This window comes from Mycteria americana, chromosome 5, assembly GCF_035582795.1.
Source record: "Mycteria americana isolate JAX WOST 10 ecotype Jacksonville Zoo and Gardens chromosome 5, USCA_MyAme_1.0, whole genome shotgun sequence".
Classification (NCBI taxonomy): domain Eukaryota; kingdom Metazoa; phylum Chordata; class Aves; order Ciconiiformes; family Ciconiidae; genus Mycteria; species Mycteria americana.
Window position 1 is genome coordinate 47,416,812 of NC_134369.1, and position 25,627 is coordinate 47,442,438.

At 44.5% G+C, this 25,627-nt stretch overlaps 4 protein-coding genes across 14 annotated transcripts in view; 2 read left to right on the forward strand and 2 right to left on the reverse strand.

Annotated features, from left to right (window-relative positions):
- Positions 1-285, reverse strand: part of ENTPD5 (ectonucleoside triphosphate diphosphohydrolase 5 (inactive)) — a 31,572-nt gene extending 31,287 nt beyond the window's left edge. For 2 of the 3 annotated variants that reach the window (XM_075503220.1, XM_075503217.1), the window contains exon 1: positions 18-284. The gene's annotated coding sequence lies outside the window, so the exon portion shown is untranslated. Of the gene's footprint in view, positions 1-17 lie in introns of all 3 variants that reach the window. The other variant, XM_075503221.1, reaches the window with a different exon arrangement.
- Positions 267-13,103, forward strand: BBOF1 (basal body orientation factor 1). 4 transcript variants are annotated; one of them, XR_012775939.1, is made up of 9 exons: positions 267-593; positions 1,797-1,862; positions 3,808-3,951; positions 5,276-5,346; positions 5,762-5,906; positions 6,316-6,815; positions 8,327-8,590; positions 10,136-10,198; positions 11,805-11,860. XR_012775939.1 is itself a non-coding variant. In XM_075503205.1 (9 exons), exons 1-9 carry the CDS (start codon positions 315-317, stop codon positions 11,905-11,907), a joined length of 1,476 nt encoding a protein of 491 aa, XP_075359320.1. In that variant the 5' UTR covers positions 267-314; the 3' UTR covers positions 11,908-13,103. The 4 variants fall into 4 exon arrangements, 3 of the variants coding, with proteins under 3 accessions (XP_075359320.1, XP_075359321.1, XP_075359322.1); XM_075503205.1 differs by having other exon boundaries at positions 8,327-8,431; positions 11,805-13,103; XM_075503206.1 differs by lacking the exon at positions 11,805-11,860 and having other exon boundaries at positions 8,327-8,358; positions 8,452-8,502.
- ALDH6A1 (aldehyde dehydrogenase 6 family member A1) lies at positions 12,460-24,625 on the reverse strand. 2 transcript variants are annotated; one of them, XR_012775938.1, is made up of 13 exons: positions 24,512-24,625; positions 24,196-24,258; positions 21,608-21,682; positions 20,071-20,232; positions 19,394-19,472; positions 18,529-18,831; positions 17,701-17,822; positions 17,262-17,451; positions 16,380-16,561; positions 14,734-14,913; positions 14,435-14,533; positions 13,740-13,994; positions 12,460-13,092 (listed from the first exon to the last, which is right to left on the reverse strand). XR_012775938.1 is itself a non-coding variant. In XM_075503204.1 (12 exons), the coding sequence occupies exons 1-12, from the start codon at positions 24,569-24,571 to the stop codon at positions 13,890-13,892; spliced, it is 1,620 nt and encodes a 539-aa protein (XP_075359319.1). In that variant the 5' UTR covers positions 24,572-24,625; the 3' UTR covers positions 12,460-13,889. The 2 variants fall into 2 exon arrangements, 1 of the variants encoding a protein (XP_075359319.1); XM_075503204.1 differs by having other exon boundaries at positions 12,460-13,994.
- Positions 24,626-24,966: 341 nt separating this feature from the next.
- Positions 24,967-25,627, forward strand: part of LIN52 (lin-52 DREAM MuvB core complex component) — a 45,866-nt gene continuing 45,205 nt past the window's right edge. For all 5 annotated transcript variants that reach the window (XM_075503222.1, XM_075503226.1, XM_075503225.1 and 2 more), the window contains exons 1-3: positions 24,967-25,025; positions 25,123-25,197; positions 25,389-25,426. In XM_075503222.1, the coding sequence (XP_075359337.1) occupies positions 25,007-25,025; positions 25,123-25,197; positions 25,389-25,426 (132 nt within the window). In that variant the 5' untranslated portion in view covers positions 24,967-25,006. The remainder of the gene's footprint in view (positions 25,026-25,122; positions 25,198-25,388; positions 25,427-25,627) is intronic.

Consider the following 25,627-nt stretch of genomic DNA (forward strand, 5'->3'; position numbering starts at 1 on the left):
CCGCCGCGCGCGCTCACCGGTCGCTCGGAGCGCTGGCGGCGCCACATCTCGCCGGTCCTGCGTGTCACGTCAGCGCGCCCGCGTGACGCGCCCGTCGCGTGCGTTGCGCGTCGCGGGACGGCGCCGTCCGGTTTCCATGGGAACAGGCCGCCGCGCGCTCCTGGCTTCGGCTGCGGCGGGCGCGGGGGGGTCCCGAGGCAGGCGGCGCGCCAGGCGGACAGGCGACGCGGCGGCCGGTAACCGAGGCAACGGGGCGGGGCCTCCGCCGTAGCGGGCGGGGCGGGTTGCCGTGGAGACGCGGCGGCGGCGGGGTCATGGCGGGCGGGCGTCGGTCGCTGTGCCGCAGCGGCAGCTCCCGCAGGCTGGCGGCGGCGGGGCAGGCGGCCCGGGTGTCTGAGGAGAAGCGGGACGGGGCCGCCGCGGCGCTATGGGAGGCTCAGCTGGTGGGAGGCTCCCGGGTCGAGTACCGCGAAGCCACCCGCCGGCTGGCCGGGAGCAACGCGGAGCTGCTGCGGCGGCAGCAGGCTGCAGAGAGGAAGGCGGCGGCCGTGACGACCTTCCTCGCGAAGCAAGGCCAGGAGAAGGCGGAGGAGGTGTGCGCGCAGCCGGGCAGGGCCCTCTTCCCCCCCGGCCTCCCCATACAGCTTCCCGGTGTGCAGCCGTCTGTAGCAAAACGCCTAACGGCAGGTCCTGCCCCCGCACCGCGACGGACGCCGGCGGGACGGCGTTACTTCCCTGCAGCCAGTGCCCGTCCCGCCCCGGCGGCAGGCAGCCGTGCGGAGGGCCTGCCGGGCCGGGGGAACGTGAGGCAGCGGTGCGCCCTTGCGGCGGGAAGGCTCTTCGCGGGCTGGGCTGCGAGGGGGAGGCCTTGCCCCCAGTGCCCTCCCGGCCTGGGACCTGCTCCCTCACACAGGAATGCGGCGTCCGGTTTTGCTCCCCATCAGTACAAGGGAGAGAGCAAAATGAGGGGCATCGAAATGGTCGGGGGCTTCAGCACGTGATGTACACGAAGAGGCTGCAGTGTTTGTTCAGCTTGAAAAAAGAGAAGGCTAAGGGGGAATCCGCCGGCTTTAGCTACCTGGAGAAGGTTTTAGAGAAAATAGAGCCAGACTCTACTCAGAACACAATGAAGAAAAAGAAGCCCTACACCGTAGCTTCTGTTTCCTCTATCGCAGATTATTTCACTTTAGTCCTACTCCTACTTTTCTAAATCCAAGTACCAAGCAAAACCTTTTTTCAGTTAGAAAAAGAAACTGAAAATGGAAACTAAAATTAAATTATTTTAACATCCTACTTATTGAATAAGAAGATACAAATCTCTGATCCCCAGGAAATTGGTGAGGTCAAATGGTAGGAGACAATTTTCTTGCTCACATCCCACCATCTTCTTTCAGCCTATCCAGTATAGAAGATCTTACTCAGACCTTTTTCCAGCTGCCTGTTTTTCTCTCGGTATCTGTCTTTTTTTCTCCTTTTCTAAACTGCTTCTCTAACACTGCACCTCTGTTCAAAATAGTAAGGAAGAAAACCCTCTGTCCATATAGTTTTAATTCTTCAGTAGAGTCACAGATCTGTTTGTATCTAGTACATGTGGGTTTTTTATAGTTTAAGCTTACATTATTTCCTATGCTCAACACAAATCAAACGGTTTTAAATGTGGTTTAATTGACCAGAACACTGCAAATGAGGGACCTTTCTCCTCTTTCTATGTCTTCTCTTCAAATTTAATTACAAGAAGAACACAGCAAGGATACTTCTCCCCCACAGTTACTGTTTCTTGATTTCTCTTTTCACAGATTGAGAAACTGAAGCAGGAGCTGATTGATCTGAAACAGCAAGCGCAAGAAGAGAAGCAGCAGCTGGTAAATTAACTTTTCTCTTTGTCCTCAGAACAGTGGGATCTTCTGAGCAGGTTGAAAAGTAGTTTAGTATGAGGAACAAGCTAGGGCAGTTAACTGTTACAGGTTTTGATGCAAAAATACTGCATGAAGAAAGAACTTGAAAAAACCAATGGTGATGTGGGACACAGCCCATGACTCTCTGGTATTATTTCAGATAGTAGTAGGAATATTTTATAGCATCTGAAATAGTATTAGGAACCAGCTGGGTAACGGCGAGGCCAGAGGCACAGCAAAAACATGTTTCATTTTTACTGACATAAACAATAACTACTTTGGATTCTTTTATAGTTCTCCTTCATTCGTTCCTGTTGAACCAAGAATTCTTAAAAAGAGCTGAGAAAGTTATTATTTGTTAATCTGACTTCAATAAGAAACACGGAACTGTGCTCATCTGCACTTTAAGACAGTTATCTCCCATCAAGCAGACTCCACAAGGAACTTTCTCTCACCTTCAGATAGGAACTTTTCTCTCACCCTCTATAGAGAGCAGAAAAGGCTATAGATGAAGGGTGTGGTGGGTTGACCCTGGCTGGACACCAGGTGCCCACCAAAGCTGCTCTATCACTCCCCTCCTCAGCCGGACAGGGGAAAGAAAATATGACAAAAGGCTTATGGGTTGAGATAAGGACAGGGAGAGATCATTCACCAATTACTGTCATGGGCAAAACAGACCTGACTTGGGGAAGTTAATTTAATTTATTGCCAATTAGAAGTCAGAGTAGGGTAATGAGAAAAAGACCAAATCTTAAAACACCTTCCCCCCACACCTCCCTTCTTCCCAAGCTCAACTTCACGCCTGATTTCTCTACCTCCTCCCCCCGAGTGGCACAGAGGGACGGGGAACGGGGGTTGCAGTCAGTTCATCACGCGTTGTCTCTGCCGCTCCTTCCTCCTCATGGGGAGGACTCCTCACACCCTTCCCCTGCTCCAGCGTGGGGGCCCTCCCATGGGAGACAGTCCTCCATGAACTTCTCCAACATGAGTCCTTCCCGCGGGCTGCAGTTCTTCACGAACTGCTCTAGCATGGGTCCTTTCCACGGAGTGCAGTCCTTCAGAAACAAACTGCTCCAGCATGGGTCCTCACACTTGTGGGGTCACAAGTCCTGCCAGCAAACCTGCTCCAGCGTGGGCTCCTGTCTCCACAGGTCCTGCCAGGACCCTGCTCCAGCGTGGGCTTTCCGTGGGGTCACAGCCTCCTTTGGGCATCCACCTGCTCTGGTGTGGGGTCCTTCATCGGCTGCAGATGTATATGTGCTCCACCATGGACCTCCATGGGCTGCAGGGGGACAGCCTGCCTCACCATGGTCTTCACCAGGGGCTGCAGGGGAATCTCTGCTCTGGCACCTGGAGCACCTCCTCCCCCTCCTTCTTCACTGACCTTGGTGTCTGCAGAGCTGTTGCTCTCGCATATTCTCACTCCTCTCTCTGGCTGCAGTTGCTGTTTTGCAGCGTTTTTCCCCTTCTTAAACAGGTTATCCCAGAGGCGCTACCACTGTTGCTGATGGGCTTGGCCTTGGCCAGTGGCAGGTCTGTCTTGGAGCTGGCTGGCATTGGCTCTGTTGGACATGGGGGAAGCTTCTAGCAGCTTCTCACAGAAGCCACCCCTGTAGTCCCCCCACCTCCCTCCCCCGCTAACAAAACCTTGCTAAGCAAACCCAATACAGTGATATTATGGACATTGCTTTAAACTTACTATTAGTTTCTAGAATTGTTATTTCACTGGAGGGTAGCTTCTGCTGAATTCGAACATTTCTTCTAAAGATGAATTCCTTGTGTTTTTTAAAACACTGCAGCTCGGTATAATTTCAGACATTCAGTTCTGTGTGCTCTGTGTTTTATGTTACAGTATTTGATGATTCATTTCTTTCATTTTGCTTTCTTCTTATTGAGAATTTCTGATTTGCAGGCAGACTATTATGCCCAACAAATACAAGAACTGGAAGAGAAATTTCAGAAAAAAGTCAGAGAAATTGGCCAAATTCAATTAGAACTGAAATTAAGGAAGGAGTTCCACAGGGAGAAGGCAGCTATGGAGAAAGAGATGGAAGATGTAAGTTTGTCATAAATATGCATTTGCAATATTTATTTTAAAAGCAACTTTTCTGTCTGCATAGCAGCATAGCATTTGGGAGTGGAGGAGAACAGACATGGCCAACCTACTGAATTGTTTTCTTTACAGTTTACAGAGAGTGAGGAAAAGCACTGGGTTGATAAAATAAAGTTCTGTAGTGATAAAGTGATAAAGTTCTGTAGCCAGAATGCAATTCTGTAATGGTCCACTGCCATAGGGTTGTTTTGGGGTTTTTTTACACAATGCCATGGAATCATACAAACATATATGTGGATGGACTGGAGCATCTGGATCAGACTTTAAAGATACATATGGAGGAGCTAGCAATTGACTATAAGCAGTATAAGTCTGACTGATTTCTCACTGGTCAGCTCAGTTAGCATGTGAATGCTAGTATTGTATCATCTTTTCAACCACATAAGCCATTTAGAATATAAAATTAGGGACTGTCTTTCACTAAGCGCTTATAGAGCACATGACCTAATCAGAGATACTTTGGAGCTATAATACAAACATGAAATAGTAGTATTGCCTGTAAAACATTTCAGCCTGGGATAAAAAAGTATCCCGGCTGACCGATGACATGAAAAAAGTGCCTCGAGCAATTCAAGTGCCTTGCTGACTCAGCTCTACTGGAATTTTTTTCAACTGCAAGAAGGGGCTTAGAAACAAAACCAAATGCTTTCCATAAAGACAAATGATTGGTCAACAGCATTTGGATTATTAATATATAGCTGCTTTTAAACTAAGCTATTAAATATGAGTTATTCAGGCATTTTTCAAAGAGCTCTTGAGACGCTGGACTTTGATCTTGATGACTGAATGAATAGGCAAAGTAAAGGAGATTTCTAAAACTGAGCATTAAACAGAGTGACAAGAGTGTGTGTGAATGACTGTCAGTGATGTGAAAATATGGGCACAGGTGAACTATGAAGGGGAGGCAAAGCAATAATACAAGTCAGAAGGTTAAGTTAATTTTATGGATTTTATACATCATTTATATAGTTTTCACAGTGCTTTACTGAGCACTTTACAATTTCCCATTTCAACACAAGTGTGATGAATGAGTTGGAGGCGGGGTGCAGCTTTCCAAGGAAAAACATGGGATATCAGGATCCCAGAGAGGCCGTATTCTCCACTTCCATTGGAAGCTTCAGTGCCCTTGGGGGTTCATTCTTTCTCCAGCAAGACATTGTGTGAGCTGAAGACTGTGGGAGTGATTTTAGAATTTACACTGTGTCAGAACTTAGCTTCAGTGCCACATGCCTCATGCAAAATTTAAACAGGCTTTTCTCCCTTTCAGAAAAGACTAGAAGATGTTGAGAAAAAGCAAATAATGATGACAGAGACCACCCAGCATGAGGCTGTTGTTTTGTAAGAAACACTTGCTTTTCCTGTTTTCTACTTTACAAAACCATCTTAGCACTGTATTCTAAAGAACAAGTTGCCCATGTTACTGCATGGGCTTCGAAGGGCAAAATCAGTGATGACCTAGGCTGTTTTTATATTTCAAATGTCAAGATGATGTCAGCAATTACATTTAAACTGTAAGACTCATGCTGGTTCCAGGGGAGAACTGGATGTAATATTATCACAATGGTACCACCGTTTTCTTCATTCTCCCAGTCCAGATGTAGGACTAGAAGCAAAGCTATGAAAACTTGGTACAAACCTGTAAGAATTTTACAGCTTTGCTCTGAAGTTAGGCCACTGAAATATTGGTTTTAATATAAAAAAAATCAGGAAAGGTTGTGATTAAAGCTCTTGGATTTTATTTCCCTCTGTCCAGGCAGCTGAACAGTACTGGGAGAGAGGTGTTTAAGGAGAATGCTCGTCTTCACGGCGCATTTGCTAACCAGCTGAAAGAGACAATGGAATTGCAGAAAATAAAACAGAAGTTAGAAGAAGACAAAACTCTTCTGTTACAGGAGAAGGTTTCTGCTCTGGTTTTAATTCTGTTTCATTCCCCTCCAGGAAGGGGTACATATGGATACAGATGTAAATTTACTGAAACTAACGTCTCCCCGGTCAGATGCCTCTGCAGTTACTGAATTTGGAGTTGTCTGAAGAAGAGCTTTTATTCTACCTTAATTATGGAGGAGAAAGAAGGAAGGGTTTCCTATGCTAGCCCATAAGAATAGGTGTCTCTGTAATGTGTACTACATACCAAGCCTTCTTTATCTGACTTCTCTTGTAAACAAAAACCTGATCCCAGAGAATTATTCACTCTCCCCTGTGAAGTTGCCAGCATGTTTACTACATTGTCAGTGTTGGGGGAAAAGAAACCCTCCAGATTTGGTACAAATGAAATAAATGCCCAAATAATTTCTTCTCATCTTTTAGGAAACCAATGAGGGTTTAATTCGAAAAAAGATCCTACAGATCCATCGCCAGAAAGCACAGATTGGAGATCTGCAGCGTAAAGTGGAAAAGCTGGAGACGGCGTTGTGTCGCATGACCAGAGAATCTGTGAGAGAGACTCAGAAAACACAGCATCAGGTGCTGATAGAAAACCAGGCAAGCATGGTGGAGGTCAAGAAGCTGCAGCAACTACTAGAAATGAAGGATCGGGAGATGAACCGAGTGAAGAAACTAGCCCGGAATATCTTAAATGAGAGGACTGAGGTGGAAAGGTTCTTCCTAGATGCTCTGGAACATGTGAAGCAGGAGATCATATCCAGTAGAAAGCATTATAAGAAAAAGGCCCAAACTGCCTACTACAGAAAAATGATGGAGGCATGTGCAGGGAAGGAAGAATTTCCCAAAATCAAAACCTTCAAAAGCAACATAAATAGCACAAATAGTGTGTACAGAGACCTAGAGGAAGCAGAGAAATGCTACTGGTATTGAAACATCAAAAACTAGTGTCTACCTTCCTAGCAAACCTGAAAAAACCCTTTGTGTGATAATATTGTCCGGACTTGGAATGCTTGTGGAGGCTTCTGTAGTGAGAATAACTGTATGAGCTATAATATCCTACCAATTAGTAATGACACTGTGGGCACCTAATTTCAACTAGGCTATCACTTTTTGGTCATTATTTCTATGGATTAAATTAAAGATAAGCTCAAAAGAGTTCTTTGCATATTCTGCCATGTGCTGTGGAATTTTATATAGAACTTCCAGTATAGATGTGCTTCTGCAGTTTCCTTTTAACAATTATTGTTGCTTCTCTAATCTTTTTGGTTTTATAGGCATTGCTCTTCTGGCATTGCTCTTTTGCTTTTTGCTCTCTCCAGTGGGCTAGCAACACTGAAGCCTAAAAATTACAATTAAGATGCTAACAGCTCTTTACTATGTTGCTGATCACTTTAACAGAAACGTCCAGTAGATGGCAAATCCAGTCTTTTTTCAACAGTTCTTCCCTATGTCAGAAGCCCCTGCTTTGCATTGTGCTTTTTTGGCTTTGTGCTTTGAGGCTGTTTTCCTCAAGCTTCATAATAATCTAAAAATGAAGCCATTACATGAAATAGGCACTGACATATCAAAACCAAGATCACATGCAGTACAGTACTGATTGACAGGATTACCTTTTATAGTGAATAAAACAAAATCTCAGATTTATAAGTGTGAGTATCTCAGAATTTGTATTAGGATGCAGCTTAGTTTAAATTAGGGCTACACATGCCGCAGTGGCCAGGATTACAGGTCTCCAACGTCCTGCTAGGAATCTGTGCCTACAAACTGCAGCAGTGTCTAGGCACGTGGATTTTAAGCCATAGAGTTAAGGTCCCACATAGCTGAAGTTTGCATACATCCTTGGTGAGAGATCAAAATTATCCTACTCCCAAATAAAATGTTTGCTTAGTATGCGTTGGCTATTGAATAACTTGGCGACACACAATCAGTCGGAATGCCTTGTTCAGTTCAGGTTATCTTATCTCAAAAATGATACAGCAGAAACACCGCATGAAAAATCAGAGGTGAAAGGAGTTACAGAGATCTAAGGAAGCTTCTCCTTGGAGCAAGAGAAGGGAGAGACTGGAACTGAGAATGGAAATTGGTTATATGTATTAACCCTTTTATGTATGAACAGGAGAAGCAAGGGAAGGACAATGTACTTGAAACTAATACATCTTAGTACTAACCCTCCCCCTCCCAGTATTTATAACCACTACACATATAACAGTAATAATTGATTTTGTTCTACTTAGTTTTAGATTTAGCCCTAGATTTAGAAGTTGAAAAGACGGCACTGTGTGCTCAGATTTCTTTTTTGAATTTACATGCTATGAATAGCTGAACAAGAGCAATGCAGAGCTAGAACTTAAACTTGCTTTACACGTACAGAATCCATGAAGGATATGCCTTTGAAATTTTCTTCTAATACATTGATCTTTTCTGTGTTTTTCAGGGAAAAAATCCAGTTTGAAAAAGTGGATATCAGTGAGTTGACGTGGGAACAAAAAGAACGTGTTCTGCGATTGCTTTTTGCCAAAATGAATGGCAGAAATCCATGGTAATACTCTGTTTCTTCAGCAGGTGAATGCTGAGCTTTCCCTGTAATGGGAGCTGGGCTGTTAACTCCAGGTCAGGGGATTCCAAGAAACTCTGAATCTAACATAAGAATCTAGCTAACTCTGCAGCTTGGTGTGAGATACCTTAACCTTTTGAAAAGGTGATTTAAGCTTGTGAAAAACTTGATATACTATATACTAATTTTGGACATGTACCAGACTATACTGTTAGATCTTTGTGTGTAGTATCAAAAGAAAAGCAAGTGGAAGTAAATTTTGGTAATGCTGGGGAAGACAGAGAATTAACTTTGCTCGGTGCAGTGGGATTAATTTTGTTCAGTCATTAATGAATCCCTGTCCATCTTTACCAAACAAGTAAATAGTGTATATTGTGACAGTAGCACTCCCCACATATATTTCCTTTTAATAAGAACACCATAAAGCAATCTGCCCAGTATTAAAAAGTACAAATATCCACAACTAGATTATTAAAAGTGTACTTACCCTATGGCTCATTGCTGTCTGCGTAAGAAACTTGGGAGCATGACTTTAGAGATACCTAAAATATGGCTTACACTGGAAATTCAAAGTTCAAACAGCATTAAGTATATTACAAGCTGTGAACTGGGGCATGAGTCTTATGAGGAACTGCTCACAAGTCTTATGAGGAGCGGCTGAGAGAACTGGGGTTGTTCAGTCTGGAGAAAAGGAGGCTGAGGGGAGACCTTATTGCTCTCTACAACTACCTGAAAAGAGGTTGTAGAGAGGTGGGGGTTGGTCTCTTCTCCCTGGTAGCAAGTGATAGGACGAGAGGAAATGGCCTCAAGTTGCACCAGGGGAGGTTTAGACTGGATATTAGGAAAAATTTATTCACCAAAAGGGTTGTCAAGCATTGGAACAGGCTGCCCAGGGAAATGGTTGAGTCACCATCCCCGGAGGTATTTAAAAGATGTGTAGATGTGGTGCTTAGGGACATGGTTTAGTGGTGGACTTAGCAGTGCTAGGTTAACGGTTGGACTTGATGATCTTAAAAGTCTTTTCCAACCTAAATGATTCTATGATTCTATAAGGGCCCAAAGAGAAATCTAAAATGCTATGATTTTTAATGTAGTTTGGGAGACCTAATGCTTAGGGTGGAATATCAGCTGCTCTGTGTTAAAAGAGTTTATTTATTTTTTTAAGAATTAAATTTAAATTTTGTTAGCAAAAGTTACCTTAATGGGATTTTAGCAAATTTTGTTAAGGTTATTACAATGGAAGTAAGAAATGTATAACTAAATGATGCATCCATCAGCTTTTATGGTTCAAATTTATGCATAGATTTAACTCCTTTTATCAGTATTTGCCAACATACAACAGCACACATAAAGCTGTAGAGAATGAAAGCTTGAGGAATGGAATACAAACACTTCATTTTAAGTTGACTTATGATTAAGCCCAGTTTTTTAAAAAAACTTTTTTTGTTTCTCCTGATTCCCTTTTAATTGTAATGATTTTGCCACAAAATACAGAATTCCATAGTGAACTGAACTCATGTTTGATTCATAGTGCTGATTTTGGAGAGTGTACTGCAATAGCTCAGGTGCCCTGGCATTTCTTGCTTGCTGTTCGTTTTAGAAAACAAATTTGGTGTGGGATTAGAAACCTGGCTAAGCATAAATCCCCATTAGATGAGGATTACTTTGCTCTTGTGTATTTCCTCACAGGAAATACACCAGAGTTTTGGCTACTCCAGCTCCTGACGATACTAAAGAAGAAAGCAAAATCGGGTAAGATACTAAATTATACCACACTATCTAACATCTCCTCAGTCCTGGTTATATATAAATGGATGCAATTGTCTCTCTGTCATCCCTCCCACTTCAGAATACTTTGGTTTGTCTGAAGAGCTCTATTAGTGTGTCTATACACAAATAAATGTGTGTGTGACAAGAGAAAGGAATTTTTAATTTATTTTGAAATTTCTGGTCATGTTGATCTTTCAGCAGCAGGTGTTTAGACGTAGCTCTCATGAAAAAAATTTGATCTCATGCCCCCTTAAAGCCTCCTCTTATTGAAACGCAGCTTTACTATTTTTGGAGGATTCTCTTGTGAAAGGCCATGGTCATACAAGGAGATGCATTTTCAGCTAGCACAGTGAGTTTTGATTAAAAGGCAAAATCTATTAAGCTGATGTTGCGTTCAGTATAGCATCACTTAGAGAGAATGGACCAGGATGAAGATTCATATGTCTGATTTTCAGATACAGACTCAGATACAACTATATAGCTAATTATAACATTCCAAGGCAAGCAGTATCAGCTTACCCTGGAGGAATAAGTAGGGAGGGGTTCTGGCATGCCATCATGTCAGACATGAGGCAGTCAAGCACACAAAACAAAATGTAATACTCGGACATCAAATGACCAGATAAGGTTCATAAGCAGGAGCCCTGGACGGATTTATATGGAAGGATGAGAGACACCTCCTTTGGAGAGGCAGACTGCCACTTCCAGAAACGGGAGTGGAAGTGAGTTGTAGCCTTTTTTTGCACAGGCAGGGAAAAAAAACAGAAGTGGAAGTCACAGGGCCCAATTCTCAAAGGTGGTTAAACTATTTTAACATAATTTTTGGACTTAAGAGTATCAAATAGCTTTGAGAATCTAGACTGCATTGCCTCCTAGGCAAGAAACAATTTTTAATAGGAGACAAAGGGTTGACTATAAAATTGTATTTTAATAGAGTCTAAAGAAATTTATTATGAGATACTTTATACTTAGATTATACTTTTATATAATATAGAAGATATATTCTTTAGCTTATTTTTTTATAGTGAATGTTGAAATAAAAAGGAGAATAAACAGGTGGGTGGAAAGCAGTAACAGCAGTGAGATGAGGCAGATACAGCGTGATCAGTCAGCATCTGCATCTTGATCTAAAAAGGTATTTCATTAACTAAAAAAGGCAGATACAAGATTTGTATTTCTAGTACAATTATTTAAAACCATCTGTTTAAAAAATGCTGTTGGAAATGCAGATATCAGAAAAGCTGTTTGCACACAAATTAAAAGATTATACAAGTGTCTAGAACAGGTCTGGAGAAAGTGGAAGGATACTCCTGCAGTTCTTCAGGGAGCAGGTAAGCTTGATAATAAAGACTGCTTTTGTTACAGGAGAAGCTGGATTTTAGAATTTCTAAAGGAAAGATCTAATGTTTTTTAACAGGACAACAGAAAAGCCAGAATAGCAATACTGATTAGGAAGAAAATTAAGGCGTTTTGAAAGTGAATGACTGTAGACAGTATTAGAGGCTGTTAATTAGTATTCCTTTCCCAGGTGCATGAATGAATGCCAATGCCTTAACAGTGATTTACCTAGAATATTTTACCTTTGCAGCACAGAAAATACTTCTCCCAACCTAATATTCATTACACAGCAGGCCGAATTGTTAGATTCATCATCTTCTGCAGTAATCCTTCCGCATATTCAGACAGAGTAAGGCAGCTGTACACTTTGCATGAACAACAGCCACAGCAATTACCGACTCATCTGCACTTTTCATTTTGAAAATTATCTTGTGAGCAAAGCTGCGAATTCTAAATCCCGTCTGCTGCACTGCTGCTTTGACTACACGTTCGAAATCCATCTGAAATATAGTTATTTTCTTCCTTCTTAAAGTAAAAATTTTATTCTTTCGCAAGCCAGGAGCTCGGATGACCGTGTACAAAGCACTAGGATTTGGACTAGTGGTTAGAACTCTGTATATATGTGTTGCTGTAATTTGATGAAGATGCATTTTCAGTTTGCAATGACATCATTTACATGAAGCTTAAGAGTTTTTGTGATCAAATGATGTGTATGTGGAAATAGAAACATGGCATTCCTTGAAATGCTGTATGAGGAAATTGGTACAGAGGTCCTTGAAATACTGTAAAAGGAAGATGTATACATGGGTTACAGGAGTCACAGACCAGCCTCTGCAAAGAGGGGAATAAAGTCAACATCACACCTATGTAATGTCTTACCAAGGAACAGTCATATTCTGCAGAAATGCATTAGCATGTTTTTAATTTGTAATCAAATTGCAAGGTGAGAATTTCCCTTTAGGGTATAGCAGAGGAAAAAAACAAGATACAAACATTAGTGAATGCACAGCAATTGCACTAATACACAGCTGTCAGTTACAAGGCATCTTTACCAGAAGGCAGGATACAAGTGTTCACATTCAGGTTGTTTAATTAGAACAAGTAATGGTTACAATCATTAGAATAATACTATTGTCCATGGGTGCTTGAATGAGTTTCCTGCAGATCCCTCATGGCTGCATCATCTTCCAGGAACCAGGAATAAAAATATAGGCTCTCCAGCTCCAAATGCACAGATTCTTAAAAACAGGGTATACCAAGTCTTATCCTTCCCTAGTAACGGGACCTGCAGTCCCTAGAGAAAGTGACTGTGTTTGAGCAAATGTGACAAGGAAGGAGTCAATCAATCAACACAAGAAATACAGCTATAGTCAGGAAAAGAAACCAACAGAAGAGGCCTGGCTGCTTTGTGATTAAAAAACGTTCTTTTTTCCTACTGACCTGTCTACTTACTCTCCCTTCCACTCAGACCCACATGATGCTGTGACACGAAGATACATACATGTTTCTGCTTCCACAGTTCCATTATGTTACAGGACCTGTAGGCACATATCTGTTAGCACAGTAAAAAGGCACCAAACAACTTTCAGGTATAACGGAATTGACAGCAAGCTGGAGAATACAAGCCACATGCACAACAGGCGCAGAAGTTTTCAAGCTGTCAGAGGCACGGTGAAGGTCACTGTGCCATACAGGAATTTCTTTCATCCTCAGACAAGCAATCAAATATGCTTTCCTGAAAAATCCTTAGAAAGCTATTTCCCAAGTGTTTTGGAAACTGCTCAACAGATGAAAGACTGACACTTTCAACTCCCAAACTTGCTGTCGTCATTGTATGTAAAGTCACTTCTATGAGACACCCAAGGGGTCCCACTTACGTCACTCAAAATGAGTACTCATCTTTGAGTAAGGTGAACTCAAAATCTTAAGATGTAAGACAGAGGTAAAGAAAACTGCTGCAAGATGTAGCCAGGAGTGAGTCACTAAGGCTAAAGATACTGAAGTGGAAACCACAGTAATGTTCAAGTTCAGCGGGTCTGGAAAGAAACACAAATTAAGACCAATCTTGCTGTCTGCCCTTTCAATTAGATAAGGTTGTTTCTTCTGTGTTAGGTTATAGGAAAAAAATTGAGTTCAGCTAGCCAAAAAACACTGACAGCAACAGAAAACGCAGACTGTGTGTTACCTGAGCCTGCCTGATCTGCACAGAAGCAGAGGTCCTTGAGAAAATGGAGTTTTCTATTCATTCCCAAGGAAATTATGATAGTCAGAAGAAAGCTGAAAAGTGCAGCATAGAAGGAGAAGGGCACCAGGAACAGCATCTGCAAAGGCTGATTTAGTTTCCCATAGTTGGCATAACCACAGCAGGCTTGGTAACAGTGGCATCTTCCTCTTTCCATTGAGAAATGATAGTTTTCAGCTGTGTGTAGAACTGCACTCCCTGGAGGAAAGGAGACGCACAAGAATCAACGTTTGGCCTAATGAATTCTTCAGGTCTGCACTAGTGGTGTATCAAGCAGTTTTTGCTTTATCTACAGAGGGCTGAGTTTTTCCTCTGTAGGAACAATTCCTGTCAGCCTGTTCCTTTTACCAGTTCCCCAAAGATTCTGGTTCTGTGAGAAAGCTTGCTACTTAGTTTTTGCTCCCTTCGCAAATCTCCTAAAAAAATACTTGCTTTTTTATATTTAAGGAAAAAAAAAAGGAATTAGCTATTGTAACATGCATTATGGTGGCTGTGATCACTGGCTGGTCTTGGTTTCCTGGTTGAGACGGCTTGAAAGTCTCCTTACTTATGAGGTTTGATGACCATCTCCCCATTGCCATTTATAATGTGATTTATCACAATTCAACCCAATAGAGTAGTCTAAATCAGTAAGTTACCTGCTTGCCATAGAAATTGGTGTCTCCTCTGAAAGAAGCACGAGAGCCGGTGAAAGAGAACATGGGCAGAGGGACTGGGATTGGAACGTTGACACCCACCTAAACCAAAGGAAAGCTGCCATATAAATCACAAGAAGCAGCAGATTGCAGAGCACTCTCCAAAAGCTACTGCATTTTGTTTCCCTAAATCTGAGGCTGGGTACTGTTGGCTGAGTAGTTAAGTGATTAGTCACTACAGCTGGATGGCTACCCACTGGCAATGGCGAGTACTAATAGCAACAATTCTAGCTTGAACATACCTGCCCCACATCTACTAAGTGAGAATATTTCCGAGCTGTGGCTCCATTGGTGGTGAAGATTGCAGTTCCATTTCCATAGGGGTTATTGTTCACCATCTCAATGGCATCATCCAAAGTGTCTGCTTCCAGAACCACTAAGACGGGCCCAAAGATTTCCTCCTTGTAGCAAGTCATGTTTGGCTGCCAAGACAAACAGCAGAAAAAGCAGCTTGCATGTAGGATATAATAAAAATATCCTAGTAAATAGGATATAATAAACACACATGCTGACGATGCTCAGGATATTCCTAGGATCACCCATCATACTGCATTGCCACAGGCCATCCTTCAGTCCTCCTTGCCTTTTCACCATTTCCTATGCCCTGCCATCTATCTAGTCCACTAAAGAGGGTACCACTTTTCATCTCCAGAGTGTTTTCTGCTTTTACTGCCTGCCTAACCTCACTTACAGGTCTACTCTGACCAAAGGTGATTAAGACCGGGATTAATTCAGGATAGTTTACTTCAGTTCTTGTTGACAAAGTGATTAGAACCTGCTATCCTTTCCAACTCAGCGTCCAGGATTTATGTCTGATAATTAGCAACATCTGACAAATACAAAAACACCAGTTGGAGAGTACTTTAATCACTAATAGCTAATACAGCAAACTGCAAAACATTCATTTGATAAATTTTACGTTTTATGTGGCTTACATATTATTAACCACTGTATAAGAAAACTAAGAATCACAAAATCTCAGTGAAACTTTTACTTTTGAATACCTAACAATATTTATGACACATCACAGGAGAGTGAAGTGTTTTAAGATGTTTACTGAAAGTAAGGCAAGAAAATTCCAAGATAGATTAAAAGCCTGAATTATATAATACCATAAAATAAAAAAAATCCTAAGAATACAAAGTACAATAGCAGAATTACCAAGATTGGTTTGCTATCATGGAATCACTCACCGAAAGGCCCATAGGAATTGAATACTTAAATATTAAGGAAATCATACCAGCTAATTGCATAAACATAAAAGAATGAATTTAGATATGAAAACTCACGTGAGTATGTACCTGGAAAAGAATATTCCCCCATAGTAGCGTCCATCTGTTGCACACCATGCATTATATTGAAAGGCTGACTCAACAAAGTTATGAATATATTCAATAACAAAGAGATTTTGTACCTTATCCTGCATTATTCTCATGAAGATTTCCACAAATATTTAACTTTTGTTTCTGAAAGTCCTTAAATTGCAAACTGCAGGAATGTATAATGGAGGAAGGAAAATTGCAAGTTTGGCTGTTCATCATACTCTTCCTTAGGCATCTGCTACTGGCCATTACTACAGATAGTACACGATGCTCAATGAGTGTTTAGTTTAACACAGTACAAACTGCCCACATGTTCTTTTAATTGGCTGCAATCCATTCAAGTTAAGATCATTAACCTCATTCAGAGTATGTTGCACTACTGCAAATTCTTTTATCACCTCCACAACAGCATTACAATGAGCACTTCACTGGAATTGTGCAAGGAAAGGCTGAGCCATTTATAGGCTTTCTACCTGGTGATTATTGATTACTGACTGATTTGGGTAACCCACTTTTCAGCTGACCCTGCAATATACACCATCAAGCACTGGTTTTGGTCATCTTACCTTGACATTGGCAAGGATCGTAGGCCCAACAAAATTGCCATTTTCATAGCCCTTCACTTTGATATTACGGCCATCCAGAAGAAGGCTGGCACCTTCCTGTACTCCTTTCTCAATCAGAGAGCAAACCCGTTCCTTAGCTTGGGGACTGATTAGAGGCCCTAGGTCTGCTCCAGGCTGGTCTCCTGTGAAGAGGCAGAGACGCCAAGTTTTTAATTCTGACAGCTTCCTCTTCACAGGCATCATGGAGATAACTACACTGGCAGGAAAAATCTGAAAATCCTGATGTTTCTGAGACACAGAACAAAGACCGAGACATTGATGAACAGGAGTAATAGCCTGCCACTCTCATGATCAACAAATAAGAGAAGTCGTAAGCACAAGCATAATTTTAGATCACTGGGAAGCCAAAATTCAACAACAGATTCTTCTCAGAAAGGACACTTCCCCCTTTGCAGGACTTTATTGAACATAAACAAAATATAATTTTCCTAGAATAACAGTCTAATTTTTCCAAAGTACTTGTTTCCATTTTTCCTTTTTATTGCATGCTTACTACAAATTGGAAGGATCTCTAAGTGAGGTTGCTATATAAATGGTAGGTTTGAGTTAAACATAGGACATAACCTCAAAGCTCCAGTTAAAACAAGACTGATCCTGTAAACCTGGCATCACGGTCATACTGCCAAGCCTTCCTACATATTACTAACTGCAAGTCTAGGGCCGTGTTTCCCAATCCAGATCATCTGCTAGCTCCTACCCCTACACATCAAACCTAGGGTGCCAGTAGCTCCAAGGGACACACTGTAGTATGGCAGATACACTGACCTAAAAAGCTACAGCTGTACAGAAGTGAAGTACCTCATAAATTATCACAGTCTGTACCTGCATTTACACGTAGATTTTTGGCTCTGTCCACAAGCTCTGGCAGCCATTTCTGAGCTTCTCCCACTAGAATTGCTGTAGACAAGGCCATGCAGCGTTGGCCAGCTGCTCCAAAAGCAGCTCCAACCAGCTGGTTCAAGGTGTTCTCTTTATTGGCATCAGGCATCACCACACCATGGTTCTTGGCTCCCTGAAATACAACACATATGCAGTCTCCCATTATTAACCACCTCAGCCCACTTCTTCTCTAGTTCTCTCACAGTATCTTCATATAGTAGCTATGACTCTGCTACCAACAGGCTGGCAAGAAGGGCAGCCTCATCACTTAACTATCAGTAGCAAAGTCAGCTTCTGCTGCTGAGTGGTGTGGTTTCTCTTAACATTCACAGGAGACAGAGGCAGTCTATGTGCTGAAGTGTGCTCCATTCAGAGGCATTACCATGTTGGCCTGGACTCTCTTGCCATTCCGGGATCCTCTCTCATAGATGTACTCGCCAGCCTGATTAGATCCCACAAAGCTGATTGCTCTGATATCCGGATGGTCACAAATGAAATTCACAGCTTCAAACAGGAAATAATACATTATAACTGTGGTGCACAAATGCTTTCCTCTGTTCCCATCCCCACAATGCAAAATCTATGTATCTTTTTCTTGTCAAAATTCTTGCCTCTGTGTTTCCTACATCTGAGTTCCCTAGCTGCCTGTCTATGCATCTCTTCACTAATTTCTCAGCGCGTACACTCCTGCCTGTCCTCACACACCTGGCTCTCTGCCATCTCTTCACGCTTTGAGCATCTCCTAAGGTGCCTGAGCAATGCTGAAGCAAAGTTACTGTTGTCTCTTTGCATCCTCATGTTCTGAAGCTACTTGTGTGCTGTAAAAAATAAAATGTTAGGAGCTAGAATACTGGCATCCACTGCATATTCAGTGAGGTGTTTAATTCTTGTTTAGGCTTCCTTGGGAAACCAAGATGATTTATCTATTTATTTCAGTTGGAGCTTAGGTTGCTAAATAGAATTTGAGCACTTACATGCCTTGGGAACTCTGACCCCAGCCCCCAAAATTTTGTCCACCATATCTCCTGAAAGATTTGGTGCAAGATGGCAGAGAATCTCCCCGTCACCTCCCTTCCCCTCCATCAAGAGGGCTGAAGCATCTGTCCAAACCTATCTAACAGCAGCAGTATCAGACTCTCCAAATGGTACCTCCACCAAATGTACACCACAACACTTACATACTCCAGCCGTCTCCCAAGAGGGCTATTACCTTCATGTTGTCCATGGATGATATTCAGGGTCCCATCGGGGGCACCAGCATCCTGAAACAGCTTGGCAAGGAACATGAGTGCTCCTGGTACACGCTCAGATGGTTTCATCAAGAAGGTGTTTCCACAAACCATAGCCATGGGGAACATCCAAAGAGGAATCATGGCTGGGAAATTGAATGGTGCAATTCCAGCACACACGCCCAGAGGCACACGGTAGGTATAAGTGTCCATGTCTTTAGTGATGGAGGGCATGGTCTCTCCCAGTATCAGGGATGTCACACTGCAAGCATGTTCAACCACCTCTGCAGCAGAAAGGGCAATACGCCGCTGGATGATCTGTTAACAATTAGTCCCCGAGCTCCCTTCTCACCACTGCCTTGACCCAAGTCTTTCTTCCGGCCTCTTTTCCCACAACTTAAAACTCATTGTGCTCCAGAAAATCCCTTTGCTCTGCCAAGCACTGTGAGCTCATTGTGAATGGATTTTCTCTTCAGTGCATTATGTCATTGTGATAGGAGCACAGACACAACAGCCCCAGTAAAAGAAGCACAGGTATAGTATTATTGTACCAACAGGGGCTCAACCTTAGACATCTGAGCACAAGCGAGAAGTTCTTATCCCTTTACAGCAATTTGTAGTCACTCCTAGGAAAAGGAAGGATCTAACAACTTGGAAGTGATTTAAGGAAACTCTATCTAAGGGAACTTTTCAGGTTAGAGTTACGATTGCCCCTTTTCTTTCAGTAGGAGGCTATGAAGGGAGCTATGTGTACAGACTCCCAGAGCAATCAGTTGCTCAGGAGACCTACTCCCTTCCTATGGGTTCTCAAAGCCCCTTTTTTAACAGGAGGAGCCAGCAGCTTACGGAGGCCTCGGAACACATCTCCCTCAGCATCAGCCAGGGTCTTCCCTTGCTCAAAGGTGATGAGTTTTGAAATTTCTTTCTGAAAATGGAAAACACAAATTTTATGAATGTTAGAAAAGTGCCGGCCCACGAAATAGGGTGCAGGGATAAGACAGTTTAACAGAGAGTTGAACATCTCAATGAACAGACTGAGCAGAACCTGGAAAAGCCTGCACTGACTGATTTGCTCCTTGTAGACAAAAAACCAATAAGCCACACAGGTGACATTTTAGAAAAAACAACCGCGGGTTAGCTTGTACTCTACAGCTTTCAGGTGTCACACCATAGACACACCAAAAGAGCAATCAGGGAAATCCAAAGACATAGTAACATACTTCTCCAACTCGTCTTTATCAACTGGCACATTCTCCATCAAGGCTGAAAGTTCCTCTTGTGGTCTTTGGGTAAAGGGACAAATGCAGGATAATATTCCCTAAGAAGCACTGCCTCTCTGTCCCCATTTGATGGAGAGTGCTTTGCTACACCTCTCAACAACAGTATCTCAGCTGGCTCCTCAATCACGGCAACAATGCCTCATCAAGAACTCTGTAAACCCCGAGTCTCTCAATTAATTTGATTCCTAAAGTCAACTGCAACGCATTCAGCAACAGCCATCACACACAGCCGTGGTGTCTCACCAGATTGTCTTTGATGAGTTGTTGATAACGCAGGAAGATTTGCTGGCGACTCAAAACAGATGTTTCTGACCAGTTCCAAAAAGCCTTCTTGCAAGAAGCCACAGCTGCCTCCATCTCACTGGCTGTGGCTTTTGGGACACGGCCAACCACTTCATTTGTGGCCTGAAGGAAAAAACAAACTCCATCAAAACTCAACTTTTTCCATCTGTCCCTGCCAACCATTCAATGGTCCTTTCACACCACACACCTAATATCCTTGTTCTATAAGGAGGTGTACTTCTGAGGGGAGAGCACAAAAGAGACTCCTTCCTTGGTGCACACAAAAGGCCTGGGCTACAACTGGAATAGCTCTGAAAACCTGCACTCTACACATCTCAAGTTAGGCACCCAGAAAGCTGCAAATGCAGTGCTGGTTTCCAAGTTGGAGTTGAAGTGACTTGTCTATCTTGAAGCTTCTAGAGGGTATAAGGCAAAGGTTTCTGTGGACTGTGGTCTTTTCCCCCTGCATCATCTTGGCTTATCTGCTATCCCTCTTGGGCATTAAATGAGGCAAGGTTCCTTTGGAAAATGCAATACAGGACCGTGCAATGGGCACTGATGTTAGTTTACCTAGACCACTAGGCCAAAGTAAGATTTTTACAAGCAGCCTTAGTTCTACAGTATTTTAACTTCAAAAGCTTGTATCTGCCAGTTTAACCTCCTTCTAATGCACTCTTAAAAATTAAGTCTGCTTTGACATGACAAAAACATCAGCTATGTCACTAAGAGAGAAACTACTCAAAACAAAAGAAAGAAAATTAAACAAGAACATTGGTTGCCACATAGACACCAAATGAACTTCATGAACATGGCTCGCTGCTCTGATCACTTCCACAAAGCAAATCAAAATAGGGCTTTACAGAGAAAAGTTTCAGAAACTGCTGTTGAAATGCTTAGTGGGGGGGTCAGAAGGATTAGAATTCTGAGTGCAACCTCATTTCCATTTGTCTTTGGTGGAGGACTCAGACAAGTACAAGTGCTACTAATCTAAGATTATTTTGTACTGCATAGCATTCAACATCTAAATTGACTGTGAATATTGTGGCTCACAGACAGAAGCTCTCTGAAAGGAGAGGAGCGTCAGCTGTCAGGATTTTTTACCTTGGTCTGAGAGTGAAATCAGTCTCTATCAGGACTTCACATTCAGCTGGCATCAAATCACACACGGTTGATTTCACATACAGGGTGAAAGAAACCCTTCAGAAATTTGACATACTGATCACAGAGCCTTTCTATGAGCAAAAAAAATGTAAGTGGAGTTTAAGCTTCCTTTCTGGAGATCAGGGTTTTACTACACAGGGGAGATAAAGGAGGTCATCACTTTCCTAAGACTGACATTTCATGCGAAAAGGAAATTGAGAAGCAATTACAGAGTGCTAAATCCATCTTAAGCTCCAAGTCTAAACCTTTCTCAAGAAATTGCCAAATGCTTGAACAGCGGCACAGACCCTTGTTGCACAGTGATCGCTAATACATAAGCTGAGACCATTTCACTTACCGGGTTGTGGATATCAATCCATTCAGTAGTTTTGGACTCAACAAACTTCCCATCAATGAAGAGTTTGGTTGTTGGCTGTGGAGGACAAAGCACTGGCCAGTGAGTGATCAAGGTGCCTAAATACCAGTGTGCCTTACTACATGCAAGCCTTCATCATTTACCACTATGCTGCCCACTACAGTGTCTAGATCCAGTATTTACAGCAAGGCCCAGCTAACTGCTTAGGCTCAAATTTTTCATGCTTTCTGCCCCATTTTTCTCCCACTTTACACCAAAATGGACAAAATTATTTCTAAAAGCAGTTATTGAAAAAATACATTGCTATGCTTAGGTTCAGAACTATTTCAATCTACTTAAGCACCCAATGTTTACTAAGTTAGAAAACTGACAAACCACAATTCATAAATGTTCAGAAGAAACAGTTAATAATTCACCTTGTCAGAATTCCATGTACCCAGTGCACACTGTATTATGTGTTTTCTTCCCATCAAACCACTAAGTAGGTTCATCTCTCCAGCTCATAGCTACAGGCATGAAATTGGATTTTCCCCGCTCCCCACTTGGTCCTGCAACTAAGAGCAAGGAACCTGCATCTACTGAGTTCACAGTGACTGTGCTGGCAGGCAGCACAGGAGACAGAACTTTCCAACTCAGATGCAGAGGAGAGAAAAGGAAAGTTTGGAATAAGGAGTTCAGGTAAATGTAGGGCAGAAGGAAATGCAGAGGTAGAAGCTGTAACTAACACTGGATAGGCAACAAAACTGTATCATGCAGGAAAACAGATTGGGACTGTATAAATTAAGAAACTAGAAACGAGGAGTTGATATTGGGAGGTAAGGAGAGAACTAGGAGAAAGTACAAACAAGTTAATCATGCCACAAAACAGTGGCCTGGGGAAAACAGATAAGAGGAAGGGGAAACGTATCTGTTGTGTGAAGAACAGAAAGGGGACAGATCAACAGAACTGGGATATATATCCAAATATATCAGGGAGGTCTGTGAAGAAATTAGGATGTGAATTATGACAGGGAGATGAAGATTGGGATCTATCCAAGGTGTAATGAAGGGAAAGAGATCAGAGGAAGAATCAGGAATATAAATGGTGTTGGCTGGACAAGTAATGACAGTGAAAAGTGGATAAGAGTGAAAGAAGGGAACAGCAATGACAGTTGGGACAAGCTGAGAAAGCATGGAGATGAGAAAGCTAGGAGGAGAAGTGTAAAGTAAGACTGTTAATGGATAAGCAAGACCTAGTGATTTGGGATGTAACACCAGGACTGAATCAAAAATAAAAAGTTGCAGATGATTATGTAGCTCGAATTACATTTGGGAAAGAGAGGCAGAAGTCTGTGCCTATGAAAACACAATTCCCTCTAGAACCTGGAAGGAAGCACAGGAAATCTGAGTCCCTTGACTGAGTTTCCTGACTGTCAGAAAAGGTCTTCTAGTGCTGGTCTAAAGAATGACAAACTCCTACTGCTATCAGTCACTCCATTAGCCCAAGTGCCTTGTATCTGCAGTAGACCTACGAGCTCCAGTCCTTTATGACCCACGTGGACTTCAGTGCAATGGAATTTATGTTTTTTCAGATTGCTTAAAAGGGATATCTAGAAAATTGCACATACAAAGAAAAAATATTTTAAGCAAGCCAGGAAATGCTGAATTAAGATTGATTGGACTTTTTCCGCAAGATCACCACCTTTTTTCTGTAGAGAATGAGCCTGCTGTGGGAACAAGGACTGTAGAAAAGCAGACTATTTGGAGAATCATGATTTAGCTGTTCAGAACTTGGAGAGTGTACAGCCACGGATACCAGGAAAAAAAAGGCACTGTAACAGTTACAGTTGTTCGATACTGCCCAAAGGAAATCAGATCCTCTCTCTGCCATAAACAGATGATATGAGGCCAGTCCACACATCTTGAAACAATCTTTTTTCACACATTATCATTAGTCCCATATTCTATATTCATTTTTGCTGATCTTATTGAAGAGAGATTACACATGGTAAAAGAAATCTAAAAATCGGGGAAAAAAAATGGCTGGTGTATACGTAGCACAACGCGTGCGACTTAAGGAACATGGAGAAAACAAATCAGGACGCGACTAACTGAGCTAACGTCTCGCCCTCAGGGGTACCTGCTGAGCCAGGCAGGGCTCGCTACAAGAAGTAACGAGAGGCGATGCCCTGCGCGCCTGCACCGCGGCCGGCGGAGGGAGCTGCCCAAGCGGGCGCTTCTTAGCTCCGGCGTTAAACAACTCTGACATTGAACTTTTTTCCGTCCCTCCAGTTGAGCACGGCGGCCCTCCGTGCCCCGGGCGCGGGCAGTCCCAAATGTTTGTTCCAGAAATACCGACCCGGAGCCTCGGGGAGGGGAGCGGAGCGGAGCTGACCTGAGCTAGCAGAAACGACCTTACAAGAGAAGACTCGAGGAAAGTCTTCGGCCGGCTGCGGAGGGCAGCGGCGGCGCCCGGGACTTTCCCGTGCCTTCCCCCCGCCCGCGGCCTCTCCTCAGCCCGGGCGAGGCCACCCCACAGGCCCCGCGGCCTCCCCCGCGCATCGGTTCCGCTCCGCGGGACGGACACTCACCACCGAGGAGGAGAAGGAGGCGGCGGCTGAGGAGATCCAGGGGGCACCGGCTCTCCGCGGCAGCTGGACAAGGAGGGGAAGCACAGACCACCCCGGTTCCTCAGGGCTCCCGACCGCGCCCGGCCCCCAGCCCCCCCCGCGGGCCCGCCTAGCACCCACCCACCCCCCGCCCCGGCGCCATCGGCTACTCCCCGCTCGGGACCGCCCCACCCACGGGGCCCCGGGGCCAGGTGGGCCGCGACCCCCCTCCGCCGCCCGCGCCGCGGCCCCCCCCGAGCCGCGGGAGCCACTGCGGGGCCGGGGGCCGTCGCCTCACCCGCAGCGCCACGCGCCGCCGCCCGCCCCAGGCGCCGCGCGCCACCGCCGCCGCCGCCATCCCGACCGAGGGTCGCTGCACCGCGGCCCCCGACGGCGCCCCTCGCCCCGCCCCCGCCCGCCCGAGGCACCGCCTCCCCGCGCTCATTGGCCTGCCGCGCACGGGCCTCGCCCGCTCCGCGCCCCCCTCCGGCGGGGCCCTCGCGGCCCGCAGCCAATCGCTGTTAGCAAGCCCGTCGTCCCCGCCCCCGTCCCCCGCCCCCCGTGCCGGGCCCTGGATTGGCCCTGAGAGCTAAGCCGCCCACTGACGGTCCGAGCCCGGATTGGCCGAGCGCCACTCCGCGGCGACGCCTCCTGGCGGTGACGGCGGGAGCGACACGTGGGTTTCGGGCGGGTTTGTTTTTCCTCTCCCTCTCGGGCTCGGCCGCCAGGGCGGGGTCACGTGCCGGGGGGGGTGGCCGCGAGCAGCGGCGGCGCGTCACGTGAGGCAGGCAAGATGGCGGCTCCCGCGGACGGTAAGGCGCGAGGGATGGGCAGTGCGACTCCGCTCCCCCTCCCGCCGGCGGGGCCTGGACGGTGCCTCAGCCCCTCCTCACCTCCTCTCTGTTGCAGGCGCCGACCTGGAGGCCTCGCTGCTGAGCTTCGAGAAGCTGGACCGCGCCTCCCCGGACCTGTGGCCCGAGCAGCGTAAGTCCGGCGGGGCCGCGGCCGTCTGTCAGCAGGCGGGGGGGGCTCGCCCCGCCGCGGCGTGGCCTGGCCGGCCCTTCTTCGGGCAGCTGCGCGGGCCGGGCCGGGCCCAGAGGGGCCGGGCGGGGGGGGTTGGGGTGCTGCCGGCCAGAGGCGCTCACCGCCCGCTGCCCTTCGTTTTCTCTTCCCAGTGCCCGGGGTTGCCGAGTTCGCCGCCTCCTTCAAAAGCGTGAGTGACCGCCGCTGCTTTGCCTTTCGCGTTTCCCCCCTTTCCGTGTGGTGGTAGATCTGCTCTTTCCTCCTGTGGGCTTTATGTCTTTGTTCTATAACGTCTATCTGAATTATAACTTCAGTACATGCTAGCATAATCCCTTTGGTTTTAATATCTCTTTTATATGTATTTTTTAATATCTCTTTTATATGTATTTTT